The sequence below is a fragment of the Patiria miniata genome, unplaced genomic scaffold (genome assembly GCF_015706575.1).
Source record: "Patiria miniata isolate m_02_andy unplaced genomic scaffold, ASM1570657v1 HiC_scaffold_28, whole genome shotgun sequence".
Classification (NCBI taxonomy): Eukaryota; Metazoa; Echinodermata; class Asteroidea; order Valvatida; family Asterinidae; genus Patiria; species Patiria miniata.
In genome coordinates, this window is record NW_024037067.1 from 7850365 (window position 1) to 7867763 (window position 17399).

The following is a 17399-nucleotide window of genomic DNA, read 5'->3' on the forward strand; positions in this document are numbered from 1 at the left end:
TGAGGGGTTGGTATAATAGATCAAATATTATTACACTGACACGTTTGAAGTTTTGTTTTCGAAAATGCTGGAAAGACCAAGAAAAACAAAAATGTTCAAGTAGACTGGTTCCTTGACTCCACTAAAGATAAAATGGATCAATTTACAGATGCCGGAAAATTGTAAGGTAAGGGAACCAGTCTAGCTGGCCTTCACCCGTTCATGAACATGATGAACATGTAACCAATAGCAAACAAAATTTGGACTGGAAAATGTGTAAAGTTGGAGCAGTAGTTGAAAAATAGTTAGGTTTTTCCAACGGTGGTCGGCCGACCACCGTTGGAAATGTATACAAAAATACCATTTTCTTGAAAATGACTTCACACCAGGTGCCATAATTTTACAGGATGCTTTAGACTGTCATTTACCAACATCCTAGTAAGGTATTTCGTAAAAACTTGGTAGGTTACAAGGTTACATGCAAATCTCCTATTCAATATGTCATGTACATAATCTGGAGGAAATGTGCATACTTTGTGCATGCGTAATTCCGTTACCGTAATTCCGTTACCGTTTCGTAATTCCGTTACCACTTGGAAAAATGCCAAGAAATTACTATTTTAAAGTTTTTATTTTTCATTTATGTTTATAGTAGGGTCTTTTCTCAACATACATGATTTGAAGAAAAAAAACAAGAAAATTTGTAAAATAAGTAACTTTTGCCATGTTTTCGGTAACGGAATTACGTGCTAATTTTGACATTTTTAAATGAAGGCCTACACTATATATACATATATATATTTATCCAATGAAATTGTCTTCTATCACAATTCACAGTGCTCGATACATCTCTGTAGAGCTATAACCAAAGTTTGTTTAACTCATATTCTGAATTTATTGCATATATATATTTATATATAGATTTTTTTTTAATGACCCTGAGTAATGTTAGTAACTTGTAACATTATAAAATAAATCAAACTTTTTCCCTGTAATTCAGAAAGTAATACATATACAAAATTTTCTTTTTTTACCAAATCTGAACGTTTTTAATCATAAGTTGCCAAAATCACTGTTTTTACCAGAAATATTTTTTTTTTTAAATTTCGTTTTTTGAACTGAATTCCCCATTTAATTGAGGTCTGGAAAAGGTACAAAAAAGGTTTAATATGTAAATATTTATTTTTGACATTTTTTCCTCTCCCATGGAGAATTGCCCATAATTTGTAAATGACTCCATATGCAGGCAGCCAAGCTGAAATTTTATATTGCCTACACGTAGTCTGCACTTCTTTTTGAGCCAAAAGTTACCTTCAATTTCCCAGCAGTGTGTCATTACCGAATTTAAAAACTCATTCTGGACAGATGTTCAGGACTTTTTTAAAATTAAAAATATAATGTCTTACATATGCATCATCATATATTAAACATCTGCAGACAGTGAAGGTTGGGGCTTTACTACAGGGTGAGTAAAAAAAACCGGAACCCAAACCCCCAAAATTATATTTCATATTTAAAATAATATGTAGCACGAAACATAAAAATGACTCTAAAGCCAATTTCATAAGCTACTTTTATATGAAAAATTACTGCAATTGCCCAAGCCGTTCAAGGAATATCACCATTTAAACACAATGACCCTAAAACCTCTTTCTTCTAAAAATATGATTTCAAGAATCGTTGTCACATTGTCTTCAAACATCACCAGCGATAAAACCTCAGTCAAAAGTTAAAAATAATCAACAAAGTCCTTTTGAAGCCCAGTCTTTAAAAAAAAATTGATTTCATAAATCATATTGTTTGCCTAACCAGGGATGTTAATAAAGATATTGTGTACTACAGTTGTTGACAGTTGTTGAAACCAGTATTCTGTGTCATTGTCTTTGTTGTTTCAAACAGTCAGAATACAAAATAAACTGCTTTCTTTTTGACGAAACGGCTTTTAGAGTCATTGCATTTAAATGATGATATTCTTTTAACGGATTGAGCAATTACAGTATTTTTTTCATCTAAAAGTAGCTTATGAAATTGGCTTTCCAGTCATTATTATGTTTGGTGCTACATATTTTTAAAGTATGAAATACATTTTGTTGGGTTTGGGTTTCGCTTTTTTTGACTCACCCTGTACAGCTGTAGGGTAGAAAATAAAAAAAACATCCACATGTACCGGTATGTCCAACCCATGTGCAAAAGTTATATCACCGGTACACTATACTTACATGTAAGTGCGAATGAAACATATACATGTACATGTATCCGTGTATGCCTTGTCAACCTGCGTTCCATTGGACCCCACGTTCTGCTCACAACGAACCCTTGTTAATTTCAAGCACGGTTGAGGTAGATGCACGTACATGTAGCTCGAAAATGCCTATTGAGGTTATTGAGGCCATTAATTCCACTTAAGTTTCTTTGCTTGCTCTCTTTTCCAGTCTGCAGCAGAGAAGTTTCAGAAGGAGTTGTGTTGGTGTATACAGCAAACTAGGGTGGGACTGGCCAACATCAAACCATCATCCAAGGAGGCTAAACCTCAAGGTAACTGTACATGTTATGCATCGGTTCCCCCCCCCCCCCCAAGACGTGGGGATTGTCACTTTTGAAGTCACAAAATCCCCACCCCTTGGCCAAAATTTAAGTGAAAATCCCTGACCTACATACCTGAGACGGACTAGTGATTGCCTTTCTATGTAGTACGCCAATGGTAACAACGTTTTTTAGTGACCAAATTCTCCACCTTGCGGCATGAAAAACGTGACCAAACCCTGGGGCATTTAAAGGTGCATAAAGGTCTTGCTCTATACTGTAGAGCTTTCCTTCAAACAGAACGTTAAATCAACCTTTTTGTTTGTACCGTATATCACAACTGAAATTTGCAATATGAAAAGATGTGAAAGCCCAAGTAATAAGCTTTCTTTTTATAGTAAAAAGTATCATTCAAATCACTCATGTTCTATTCCAGTTACGGAATTTTGAACACAAACAGAGTTTTGAAATTTTGTCCAAGGCATCACATTTAAGGTGCGTGATATTTCAGTAGAATTAAAGTGTAAAGTATCATGAAAACAATATCAGAGTAATACCATAAGTCTCCGGGGTAGCCAAGTAGAAGGCAGGGCAGGGTTATAAACTCTTGACATTATAAAGCATGTTGTCTTAACAGTGGAAGCAGAAAGTGTTTAAGGTACATGATAAGAGCCAGTTATCATGGTTTAATATGAGATTGTTCTGATGTGGGTTGTTTTGATATGTGAGTTTGCTGAAATATCACTTACTTTTATTGTGATCCATGGACAAAATTCTAAAAGTGTGTCTGTGTTGGCTGTGGTGAAACAAAGATACTTGACAAAATTTCATCCCTCTATATTTCCTCTTTCTATGCTAAAAAATTATGCTGTACTGTTCTCTCATTTCGTTCTTATGCTTAACTTGGCAAATCCAGCAAAGAGCTTACGTGTATAATCTCGCATGCATATGTAGCAATCTTACTGAAGAACTCAGGATAGGGGGCTTATTAGTTTCCCTGCCAGTTCTCCCGCTTTGTGCCGCATGGGCCAGCTTTTCACCCCTCCTTTAATTAGTCTTCTCTCCTTGGATGATCCCCTGCGTCCTCTATTTCCAGCCTCGGTGGGATGAGCATTCACTTGGAAAGGCCACAGCCTGCAAATCAGAGATGACTCAAATTAATGTGCAGTACTCTGGTCTGCAGTCTCTTTATGGGTTTTTTTTATAGGGAGTAGAGAGGCTGGGACACCTTGCAAAATGCACCTTATCCAAGTTGTAGAAATTCCTACCATGAATTGTTGTGTTGTGAAAATGCAACATTAATTATTAAAAAACCCTTTTTTGACAATTTTTTCACCTTATTTTTTTTCACCCTTTTCATGTACCTAATTGAAACAGGAGTTTTCCTTTTTCCTAAAAATAAAGGACTCAGTGCATAAGTACCCCCTCAACGGTTAAAATTGGAGAGTTTTGGGGCAGACCACTTGGAAGAACCGTTGAACTCATTGTTGAAACGAACTTGTCGTGCCTACTTCGTGCTATATGCATGCGGACCAGTACGCGCATGCAATGTGTTCTGCACCTGCAGCTTTTCAATTTGCCAAAAAGCGCCATCTACTGTTTGTGCAGGGAGTCTGCAGGGGCTCTAATAAAATAAACAACAGCATCAACGACAACGACGACAACAACAACAACAACAACAACAACAACAACAACAACAACAACAACAACAACATTATTAAACAGATGCTGTGCAAGAAAACTTTAAAAAGTGTAAAGGTGTTGTCAATCTGTTGATACAATAATCAAGCCTTCTTGTTATTATTTGGCAATCACATTTTGTTTTTTTAATCAGATTTCCTTTTCTTGACGTTTTCATTGCACTCAACCTTTGAACCACTTGTTTTGTGTGTGTGCGTGGGGAGATCTTGTGCTGACTTGCATGACTTGTGTGCGATTTTTAATCAGGCTCTGCCACCAAATTGATCTTCACAAGGTTGAGGAGTTGATTTCGATGTTTGTGCGGAATAGCTCTAGTCAGTAAAATACATGTACAAGGGATGGCACGCCTGAGTACGGCTTCCAAAGAACTCATCCCAGTCGCAATGTACCAATCAATTTTGAGAAAACTGTGGTCATGCGTGAAAAGCACTTATTTGCCAAGGTTGTTGGCATTGCAGGCAGATACCGGTAGACTCCTGTCTCTCCTCACTGCTCACTAATGCATCAGTGTTGATGAATTCATCTATTATTAAAGTTACATTTCCTGACATTATGTGGTTGAGCTAGAGAGGCCTTGTATCTGGGTTCAGATTAAATGTGTGCAAGGCTTCCCACAGCTCATAACCTTGATGTCCCGTACATGCTGTAGATAGTGTATTATACAGTATGCATATACAGACATTAAAGTTGCAAACCCCGTGCTCTTTAATTTTTTTTTTTTATATTTACAAATATTCAATTTTGTTTTGTTTTGTTAGCTGAGTTATTGTCGGGTAGCCAATAATTTAAATTTAGTGAAGATACAATTCAGTAGCTAAGCGTCTGTGGATTTTTGTTTGTTCGATGTCTGATTCAAAAGTGCATAACTGTTATATAGCTCGGAAAATAGTAGTTTAAAAACAGATCTATTTTTGAAGGCAAAAGACATCTTTAAAGGAATTGATTGAGGAGGGGGTGGAGAGTTGCAGTACAGTGTACAGTGTACTCCCTGAAAATATACATTGCCTCACCCCTACCCCCTACACAAGGTCCCTCCAAGTGGTCTCCCCCAACTCTCCCTTTTAAACATTGAGGGGGTACTTATCCATGGAGTCTACATTTGTGAATGCCTGGCACAAGTTGCCTTGAGCAAGAAGATAAAAGGCAACAATTTCAAGAACAATATAAACAAGCAGTTCACGTTATGAGAAAAAGATGATGCAAGCACTGATGTAAGCTTCATTATCAAGTACGTCAACGTGTATCGTAAGTTTGAAAAAGTTGATCCTATCTTATTGAGACTTTTGTTGTCATCAGTGTTTGTAAATAGTCCAGGCTCACCACTAAGTGATGGAGGAACTTAAAAGTAGGATATAAACATCCACACAACTATCCTTTCAAAACTGGGCTTTTGTATGAAGCCCGGTAAGGGACAGGGTGGAAATTTTTTTTGGCATTTCCTAATTCGTTCGCACAAATTACTATTTCGTTCCCACGAATTCCTAATTCGTTCGCACGAATTGCTATTTCGTTTGCACGAATTCCTAATTCGTTCGCACAAATTACTAATTCGTGGAAACGAATTAGTAATTCGTTTGAACGAATTAGTAATTCGTTCGCACGAATTCCTATTCGTAATTCGTGGGAACGAATTAGTAATTCGTGCGAACGAATTACTGGAGTTTACTAATTCGTGGGAACGAATTAGTAATTCGTGCGAACGAATTACTGGAGTTTGCTAATTCGTGGGAACGAATTAGTAATTCGTTCGCACGAATCACTAATTCGTGCGAACCAATTACTAATTCGTTCCCACGAATTAGTAATTTGTGCGAACGAATTAGTAATTCGTGCGAACGAATTAGGAAATGCCAAAAAAAATTCCACCCTGTCCCTTCCCGGGCTTCACACTCTTGTGTTATTCCTGTATTATGCGTGCGAGAACGAATTTCGGGGCCCTCTTTTGCCACCCCATAAATTCAAACTGTTTGGATGCTAGTTGTGATTTCATTCGTAAAGAATTCGCCTTTTGAGGACGTTGAAGAAACCACTTTTTTTGCATTGGTGATTGGTCACCGCTGTACCCGAGACACACAACGGGTATATCGTACACTGAGAACGACACGAAAAATGTATTCGTATTCCGTCATGTCCGATTTTTTTGGTCTTTTCTCGGGAATGGTAAGACTTTAGGTTGGTTTCCTTTCAACCAGATGTTTGAAATAGGATAAGCAAACAATATACCTTTATCAATTGGTTTTGACTGTTAGGCTCTTTGAGTGACAATCTGTATAAATGAGTTGTGGTTTTCTCCACACAGCTGAAGAAGCTCACAAGCTGCTACGTGTCCTGACGTCCACCAAAGCACCCATGGCTAAGAAGAGACAGGTGATGAGGGCCACGTTTGGAGACTACAGGAGCAAGATGCAGCAAGAAGAGAGGAAACATAAAGCAGGTACAGATGCAGGACATGAAGTCCTGCAGGGGTTAACTTGACATTTGGGCGTGATGAGTTCCAGGTTGAAATACATGTAAGGTATAGCCAGCGTGGGACCACAAGTCTTCACAAGTTAATCAACGCACAAGGGAACTGTGAAAAAGATATTCCCTTGTTATTGTACGTTCCATATTACTTGTGACTGGACTTGGGACAGGAGTTGTGAATTGATTTGTGATTTACAATGTACTTGTGACGGGACGTGTGATACACATTTGATCCATCGCAAGTACCTCGATAACTACACTGGGTATAAGTAGAGGTTTCAGTTTAGGAAGGGTTTTCTTACTGCAGAATGCAACAGGAGGAGAAGAAACAAGAGTCAGATATACAGTGTAGACACGAACACTTGAAGAGGTTTAATTGTTGGGGCTTGCTGTAGGGTATGAGGTCAGGTTCAGTTTGATGTGGGAGTGGTAGTTAATGTTTGGATTGGGAATTAAAGGAGCGACATGTACATGTAGATGGGACAGGATGAAAATATACATAAAGCACACAAAGGTGTAGGACATGAACGCTTGCACAGATTAAAGTTGCAGTTGGCTACTGGTTTAAGTTTGGTTTTTGATGGTCCCAGAGGGCCAGCCTATTGTCCTCTTTGTACCTGACTGACTCACTGACAGTTTCACTGACTGACACTCTCTCTTGTGAGCTTCCAAGTGCTATCATACAGGATTACCCCAATGAATGGGCTAACTCCAGCCCATTGTGTAGATCAGACTTCAAGAGAATAGCCATTCTGAATCGGTTGAAAAGAATTTTTTGTACTCCTTGGCCAGCTTTCCTAGCCTTGCCTAGTCTTGGGTTGGACTTTGGATAAAGCAAAATACAACAAAGAGAAAAGAGACATAAAATAAAGTACATGTAGGTTCATATTGAAAACGTAAGGCTTGGTTTAGTGGATGGTTGGAGATGGATATGGCTCCAGTAGTTATGTCTGATTCTGTGTGGGAATTAAGATGGTACTTTTTGGTATACTCACAAGGACACAGTGCCGGGTACATTTTCATCTGAATATGCACAAACCTGTAGCATGTTTGCAGGGGGAACGCATTTATATGCAAGCATGGGGTCACAGAAGCAGTGTCTTTTAAGTATCCTGTACATGTATCTCTTGCTCATTTTCTGCATCGAGGGGACATGTGAACAGAATGAATAGGCTTGGAATGCTAGGACCTCAAGTACATGTAGCATCGAGTACAACATGATTTCTGATGTTGCATGCTAGAAAAGTTTGGTTCAATAATTACATGTACCCTGTTTTTTTCTTGTAGATATGAGTAAACGGATGTGTCTGGAGCCGGTTAGCCCCAGTAAACAATGCAGCAGTACATTCTATCGGATGTCCAACTCTGCCAGTGCAGTTCCATCATCAAAGATACTATCTACCAGCAGTGACCTCCCAGGTGAAGCAGGCCCTTCAGGTCATGACCCCAGGTCATCGGGTCTTGGTTTGGGGTCGATGAACTATAATCAGCTTGAGGGTGAAGAGGGTGACGTATCAATGCAAGAACTGGAGAAAAGCACCGAGGGCATGCACATTTTAAATCTTGCACAGGAGAAGACTGAAAGTAAGTCTATGGACCGTGACAAGGCCTGTCAAAATGACACGACTAGGCAGTTAGTTGGGAGTGAGCAGAAATGTTTAAATCAGGATGGAGGGTCTGAAACAAAGATCGAGGAATGCCCCAACCCGCCCTTGAATCTAAAGAGCGAGAATCAACCCTTCTCGTTCAACTTTGACATCAGTGACAAGGATCTTGACCGGAACGACACCAGGCTACGGGGCTCAAAAAAGAACATTGAGGGCTCCCTGAGCGAAAACAGCACCCCAGAGAAAGGTCCAAGTGGTGGACGTAAGAAATCAGGCAGTCGGAGGAGGAATCGAGGCAAGAAGAAACAACAGTCAGTCATACGAGACAAGGAAGCGACAGTGGCCGTGAACCAGGCTGCCATCGTGGACAATCAGACCACCGATGCGGTGACTGACAAGCAAGACACGGTCGCCGACAATCAAAAAATTCAGTTGGAGGCTGATGGCGAGTTCAGGTTTAACTTTCCTGAGCCGGTCGAGCAAGCTGTCACTCCGTGATGGTTTTGACATCCACTTGGCAAAGTATTCATTGACGGATGAACCATTTGTAGAAGCTTGATGTATAGAGCAAGTCACCGACTATAAACAGCGGATCTATTTATTCAAAGAGCGATTATACCCTAGCCTGAACAGTTTCTTTGAAGCTACCCCCATTCCATCCCTGGTTGCTGAGCGTGCTTTAAAAGAGTGCAGTTATTTAGCAGGAGATCAGAAGGTATAGAACGCAATGAATTGGCTGCGGTACACATTAACTGTTGGTAATTTGGAAAAGGTATAGTAATTGCTTAATAATGTCCTAGTATCAATACTTTCTCCCACATACATGTAATTGTATTAAAAAATTTAAAATCCTCATTCAAAGTAGCTGTGACTTTCTTTTAAAGCTAGAAGGGGTTTGAGAAATGTCTTCTCTTAGACTTTGTCTACTGAGGGCGCTATTTACACTTACAGGTAGCAACCGCAGAGAAAGTTCCCAAAAATTAGCATGTGCTGTATTCCTGACTGACTATATTGAGGCTGTGTTTAATCTCTAAATTTGAAATAACAAGTAGATGTAATATCATGAAACCTAATGTAAACTGTGATGGTTTCGACCAACCATTATCAATCTTAGTATGGAGCAATGTTGGGCAAGGATCACTCAGTTAATTGTTAGTGGTTGATTTGTGACGTAACTTACACCTGCTCAATAATAGCAATGCGCCAAAGCCTCTAGTCAAAACCTCTTGGTCCTGGCTTCCTGTTGTGCTTTATGATGCGTGCGGCTGTTAGTAACTAGTGTAGCCTTGGTCAATGCTCTCGTCGTTATTCGTCCCGTACGCGGTCAATCATCGGCATATATCCTCACGCGCTATGCACATGCATGTAAAAATACAGCGCGAACAGCGACCTCATGCGGCCACTATTTTTTTATGCAAATCAGTTGGGGACGATCTCGAGCCTTGGTTCAATCGTCGGCAAAAGCTTATGTTTTTCTTTATTTTGCGCTGGATTTCTAGCGCACGACCTCGTATGCGAATACAGATAAGTGTAGGCGGGGCTAATATGTGGAGTGTCCAATCACACCTTGGTAAATCCGGACGTCATCAAATTATTTGCAGCTATTCTCCTTTTGCGGACGTGACAGGAACCACAGTTTTTGTGCATTTGTGCCGTGTGCAGAGACACACAACGTGTACGTGTATGGATTATGTACGGTGCCACGTTTCACTATGCAAGTTTCCACGCAACGATCGACTAATAAGAAAACGACATTTAAGGTCAGCTTAAGCTATTAACATAATGAGCACCACCCCCAAAACCTCACATGGACGATTGAACCAAGGCTCTTGATCGTCCCCAACTGATTTGCATATAAAAATAGTGGCCGCGTGAGGTCGCTGTTCGCGCTGTATTTTTACATGCATGTGCATAGCACTTGAGGATATACATGTACATGTATGCCGACGATTGACTGCGTACGGGACGAATAACGACGAGAGCATTGACCAAGGCTTTAACTAGTGATGCAACCGTGCCCCATACATCGGTTCCATAGTTGACTAGAGTAGCCCAACCCTCCTGCTTCAAGTGAAGTTAGTTGAACTATGGTTAACTGTCGTCCTCGCTTCAACTGCTCTTGGTTGATTGTTGATCTTGATTAAACTTGCTCTTCAGTGGTGTCTCAAGGCTAACGCTACTCAATGATCCATGCAGCCTTCATCTGTTTCTTTGTCTGTCCACATTTGTGTCTGGGGCAATTTGCTTGCTTGCACCTGGCACCCTTTTCAAAGACGTTGGCTATGGTGACTACTGATCTTTTTCACATAACTTGGTGAAGGAAATGCAAAGCATTGTAAGAAGCTTATTGTCATGATCAATGTGTGTAGACTTTGTTTGAATGCATCATGTGTTCTCCACAGTCCCAGTTTTGTCCATCCAATGAGAGTTCAGAGAAATTGAGAGCTCACAAGCAAATTTGAATAGATAGCCTATGAGCAACTGCAACAGAAAACAGGTTGCTGATTGGCTGTCTAGAGACCAGTGATATGTCTCATTCTAAAAGCTATGGACGTCTTGCATGAGTACCCTCTCAACGTTTACAAAGGAGAGCCTCCTATGTTTACAATTGAACACATTGCCGATACACCGCGGGTTTACGTACATTCAGATTAAAAGAGTTGTGCTTGCGTTGTGCCATGCTTGCACGAACTGGTACGTGCACCGGGTGTTCCTTTCACTTAGGTTTTTGAAAGTTGTCTCAAGGTGCCTATTGCTCATACACAGAGTCCATAGACCTCCCCAACAGGGGGAGGTTGGTGTATTTGTTTCCACGCATTTACATCTTGGCATTTACTATTACTTATTGGCAGTACAGCCATTGATGAGTAGAGTTGAGGAAGCTATTCTGTCAAAATTTGGACTTCCTGGACTTTCCCAATGTTAGCATGTTCCCAGAAAAGGCTGCTTGCATCATTGCTCATGGGCGCCATTTTGTGTCCTGATTCAGGCATTCCATCGACGCTACTCAAAGGCTGGATGTAGCGCCCTAAACACTTATTAATTCTACTTTCAACAATTGTTTGGCAAGCGTTTCTAATCATGTCTAATTTTGATTTGATATTACATGTACTGGCCATGTCAGACGTGTTTGCAGAATGGCCTGTTGCAGTCATGTGTTGCGAACTTTCACCAGGGAAAAGCAAATCACTCTTTTTCTTCACTGCGTCGCTATTTTTGTTTTAACTATGGTTGCCTTTCAACATATAAACCTTGCACTTACAATAATGGAGAACAAAGACATTTAGATGGCTGTTGAGGATGCAAGCAACGGACAGGCAGGCATCACAGATGACATGGTCCATAGAGAATAGATCTGAGACAAAATAATGACGTAATGCTTTATTGTAAACAAAGCGTGTTAAATGTCTCAGATCGATTGAATACCTCAAAAGTTTTTGTTTTGTACAGCTTGTATTAGAGTTACATTAATGGATCGGCATTCCTGTTTCTTAATTTTGTTCATGACAAAATCTTTTGAAGTTGTGTTGATTTGTGAGAGTCGAGTACAGAATCTTTTGCCTTATTCTGAGTTCCATTTTCTGAGTGCTGAAGTTTGACAGGTAGAACTTTGAAGTCCATAGCAGACTGGTTTATTTCCAATTGTAAGTAAAGTCACACATGCTCAACGTTTCTACTATGCTAATTAAATATGAGCCCTCTTGCATATAGAAGTTGTTCAATTATTGGTCAATTTAATACAAAACATTTATCATGTGTTAAGGTCAAGAGTAATTGTTTCAAATTAATAATGTAATTATTGTATAAAGACAATATGCAAGTATTTATAACGATACATGTACATGTACGTGTACCTAGTCAGTAGTGAAAAGTTAAAACAAAGTGTAGGCTTTCAGATTTGCACAGCACCTCTCCAAATTGGGATGAAAAGTGCATCCTCACTGCACATTTTTATAGAACATGGAAAGGATGTCCCTCGAATTTGTCCCCTTTAATTATGGGGTTGTTAAATAAATAAAGTATCTTCAGTTTTAATGGCAGAAATGTGATTCCTGAATTTCTTCGCATGCCTTTTAAGTCAAATTGGGCATCTTTGTTGGCATTTAAAAGCTCAGGAATAGTGGATGGTTCTGGACAAACATTAAGGTTATGTAAACAACAACCAAATACTCCCCCCCTCAAAAAAAACCCCAAATAAATAGTGCTCAATTTGTTGTAGTCGCCACTTTTGACTTTACTGACATTTTGCATCAAATTTGTGAAAGTGAATTCATTAGTAAAGTTCCTAACTACATTCCTAGAAAGACAACAAGTTGCTGGTTATTTATTGCTGTGTAGTTGTTAGCCTATTTCGCTCCACTTAAATGATTGTGTCGGGCATTTTCAGAGCAAGAAAGTGCCCCTTTTTGACCCGACGTTGTCATTACATGTACCAATGCTGACACTTCTGAATAACGCTATACAGAAATCAGCAGCAGCAAACTGTAATACCGGTATACCCCATTTTAGAAAAGCAAGCAAGCGCATTTCATTAAATCAGGTGGTTACTGTTTTTTGGTAATTTTCTCTGACTTGAGTCAATTTTTTTCAATGGGGAGCGCCAATAAAATCCTAAAATCATTCACACTTTATTAACTACAAATGCACCCTTGTCACGACCATTTCTTTAGGGGGAGACCGTTCGCATGTACATCACAATCCTTCTTTTTGCCATATTGCAATGTCTTTTTACGGAATTTATTTTGGGGGGCTAGACAAATTTTTTTTTAGCCCCCCCCCCCGTAGAACCGCGCCTGCTCGTGGGTACGTTTGTGTGTGCCAGGGTGATCTGATACACCGTGCCCTCTGGAGACGTGTGCACAATAGGGAACAAAAGATACGTCTCCACAGGGCAATTTCTATGGATGAATATGTCTCCACAAGGTTTTCACGAAATAGATATATGGATTTTACTCAAAAACCAGGAATTTCCAAGCTATGTTGATCCGTCGCAAATGGAAGAGTTTTAGGAAAGGGATATTAAGTCCAAATTTCAGCCAAGAAAATTAATTCTGGTTAAAATAAGAGCATTTTTAAACATAACTTTCAAAATCGAAAAATTTAGTACACGAGAACAAAGGAATGTCTCCACAAGGATACAAATTCCTATCAGTCACTTTGTGGACGGTGAACAAAATTAAAGATGTCGACATAATGCAGGTTGTGTTGACGTTATGTGGACTAAGCCGTGTCCACATAACGTTTTGCCCTCTCTGGAAAACAGGTTTATTAGAGGCATTTTCGGGTTAGGGTTATCCGTCGCAGAATGAAGAGAAACATTCAAGGAAATCAAAAAAAAAAACGGGGTTAGAGAGGAGTTTTTGTAAGGGTTTGGGGGCTTAGTTTTTATATTCCTCGTTCATATCAGAACTCTCTATTCCATTTTGGGAAATGGTTACTGAAAACAAATGATCCGAAATTTTAGGGCCAGTTTTGCTAGGGGGCACATTTTATACAGGAGCGTATTTGTTATGACCAAAATATTTGTTTTCGGCCCACTATTTCACCCGGGCGGATTACTATTTCGCCCGGGCGGATTACTTAATCGCCCCGGGCGGATTGCAGTTTGAGCTGTTATTGAGCTCAAAACAGCTCAAATTAACCACATTTTGGAATTACATTAACATGAATTTGCTAGTATTTCAGGAGCATCTTAGGGTGCTCAATATTAATTTTGTAAAAACTTGTGTTGATGGGTTATGGGGCTGTTAATCTCACTTTTTCAAGTTGGGGGGGGGGGGATGATTTGGACAATTTTGTATTATTCTCCGCAAGGCTTGTATTCAAAACGGTTCATATCATAAACTTGAAACTTGGACTTAACATCCTTACACTGAGTAGTACAATTGCCGTGACGTCATTGTGACGACATCAGGTATTACAATGACATGTTTTTTTATACGTGATTTTCGTTCATTTATAAATCATAAACTAAACGGAACAAAACAAATTATGTTAAAGTTGGTATATGCGTGCTTTTTCCAAAGTTCGAATTTCTTTTTTTTCAGGCCTTCATACAGTTTTAAAAAGGGAGTTTTAAATGGCGCGCTCCAGTCAGAAATTGTGCACACTATTCAGAACGAATTAGGAGTGTCCTACTCTTAATTCAGAAGTTCCATTTAATTAATTGTTTACTTGTCGTGGGCCGATTTTTGATGTCGTGCGATGTCTCATTGGAATGCGACAATGCGACGGCACGACGCGACTATGCGACGGCACGACGCGACAATGCGACGGCACGACGCGACTATGCGACGGCACGACGCGACAATGCCGTCGCATTGTCGCGTCGTGCCGTCGCATAGTCGCGTCGTGCCGTCGCATTGTCGCATTGTCGCATTTTATAGGGGCCTATCTTGAGTTTCGTTAAATGAGGGCGCGCTCGGCCTTGGTGTTTTTCTCCGCTTGCTAGCCTGAGCTGAGGCTCTGCTTCAATCATGGACGATATTTTACGTCAATGTGTTTAATAGGAAGGGGCGTAATCATACATGTCGCCACTACATTTTAAGTTAAGTGGAATGGAGTTTGTCCGCCACCATGCATTTAAGTTTTTATCAGACTTGTGTTTTCTTAAAAAGAAGTGGTTTTCTGGCTAGGAAAATAGCAAGGAAGAACCGGTTTTGTGCAAGCAAAATTCAGGGAACAATCTGTTGATAATAACTTGTTGGAAAGTTCCAAAGTCATTCCAAGAAAGTTGCCTCTGTGAATTAGGGTTTAAAACAAGGGAGGAGGATGGGATTTGCTATCAGCATCAGCAGGGCCGTTCCTCATTCCTTTCTTTTTATGGGATGTATGATAAAATTGGAGTACGAGGAGCTTTGCGAGCTGATGATTTTTTTTGAAAACATTGTATTCGCAACCAGCTAGGGAAGAATTTCCGTTTATTTAAGACTTAGAAGCACTGGTATGGAAACCTGTGCAAGTGTATGACTAAACTGCCTAGAGCGTATTTGTTAAGGTTTTTCTTCTTTTTTGGAAATTCAATACAATACGCATATAGGGAGTTAAATCAGTTCCACTGCTGGGTTGCGGTGATGGGTGGGTTACAACTTCTCAACACATACCTCGCCAGCGGGCCCATTAGATTGGTGATAACCCTTGTTTTAAACCCTAATTCACGGCGGCAACTTTCTTGGAATGACTTTGGAACTTTCCAACAAGTTATTAGTATCAACAGACGGTTCCCTGAATTTTGCTCGCACAAAACCGGTTCTTCCTTGCTATTTTCCTAGCCGGAAAACCACTTCTTTTTAAGAAAACACGAGTCTGATAAAAACTTTAATGCATGGTGGCGGCCAAACTCCATTCCATTTAACTTAAAATGTAGTGGCAACATGTATGATTACGCCCCTTCATATTAAACAAAAGTACATGAAGAATGAAGGCGCCACCTATTGCCAAGAAAGATACAGTAACGCGACGGGCGACGACGAATTCAAAAATTGGGTTAATTTGAGCTGTTTTGAGCTCAAAAACAGCTCAACATGTAATCCGCCCGCGCGGAATAATAAATCCGCCCGCGCGGAATAGTAATGAAGGCGCCACCTATTGCCAAGAAAGATACAGTCACGCGACGGGCGACGACACGACGCGACGGGCGACGGTACGACGCGACGGCACGACGCGACGGGCGACGGCACGACGCGACTGGCAATGTGTGCGTCGCCTCTACTTAGAAGCGCCGAGGTAACAGGCGACGGCACGACGCGACGGGCGACGGCACGACGCGACGGACGACGGCACGACGCGACGTATGACGGCACGACGCGACGTGTGAAGGTGCGTCGCTTCCTCATGCAGTGTACGTGCTTAGAAACGGTAATTTAAGAGGCGACGGCACGACGCGACGGGCGACAGCACGACGCGACACCACGACGCGACACCACGACGCGACGGGCGACGGCACGACGCGACGGACGACGGCACGACGCGACGGTACGACGCGACGGCACGACGCGAAAGCACGACGCGACGCAGATTTGGCGTCTATAGAACACCATACCCCCCCCCCCCACTTGAAAAAAGTGAGATTAACAGCCCCATTACCCAACGCCAGTTTTTACAAATACATGTATTTAGCACCCTAAAATGTTCCTAAAATAGTAGCAAATTCATCTTACATGTAATTCAAAAATTGGGTTAATTTGAGCTGTTTTGAGCTCAAAAACAGCTCAACATGTAATCCGCCCGCGCGGAATAATAAATCCGCCCGCGCGGAATAGTAATCCGCCCAGGCCAAATAATAATCCGCCCGGGCCAAATATAAATCCGCCCGGGCGAAATAGTGGGCCGTACATTTATGCTCGAGGGGGTACATTTATGCCCGCAAAAAGGGCACTTGGGTACAGCAGGGTTGGGGGATGTTTAGTTTTGACTGGACTCAGCAAACCTTTTTTTCACCTACCAACGTGGTGGCGCCCTTCCCCGTGGGCAGCAGCATCTCGAATTTTTGTTGCTCAACATCCGGAAGCTTCCGTCGAAATACATCGCCTGAAAATTGTGCTTAAGTTGTGGATTTCATCGATATTTCACTCGAAGGTGAGATATGCTAAAGCTAGGTTTTAAAACTCTAGAATTCACTCAATACTTAAAACTCCGCTTATCACTCTGTATTTGTGGCAAATCTAGTGAAAAAAATATTGCATCTCTCTTCAGATTGCAACCGATTGGAAATCAAGCGCATTGAAGTGTGCACTGATGATAGGAGTTGACGACGACACTGAAGCCGTAGAATAAATTCACCAATCTAAAAGTGGTAAGGTCGTTGGTTTTATGCATAACCAAACCAGGTTGGACTGATAATTTTTGTTTTAAATTCCTATTTTGAACTGGAGTTGTGGGAGTGTTATGTTTACCAATGATTTTTAAAATGCGTTTATGGACCGACTTATTGATTGAGATTTCGTATTGTATCCCAATCAGGCAAAGATGCCCGCCAATGACGATAACTGCACTGTTGAAATTTCTGCTGCTGGCGGATTTTTCACAGTGGTGATTAAGAGTTTGAAGCAGACTTACGCACTAATGCTTGGTGCTGGGGCATTGGTGATTTGTATGTGTGCTGTCTTTATAATCGCCTAGCTCCAC

General features: G+C 40.7%; 1 protein-coding gene across 1 annotated transcript in view; it reads left to right on the forward strand.

Annotated features, from left to right (window-relative positions):
- Positions 1-9128, forward strand: part of LOC119734757 (inner centromere protein A-like) — a 45759-nt gene extending 36631 nt beyond the window's left edge. Inside the window, exons 4-6 of the mRNA XM_038208305.1 lie at positions 2412-2514; positions 6503-6637; positions 7954-9128. Coding sequence (XP_038064233.1) covers positions 2412-2514; positions 6503-6637; positions 7954-8771 — 1056 coding nt within the window. The 3' untranslated portion in view covers positions 8772-9128. The remainder of the gene's footprint in view (positions 1-2411; positions 2515-6502; positions 6638-7953) is intronic.
- Positions 9129-17399: the final 8271 nt, after the last annotated feature.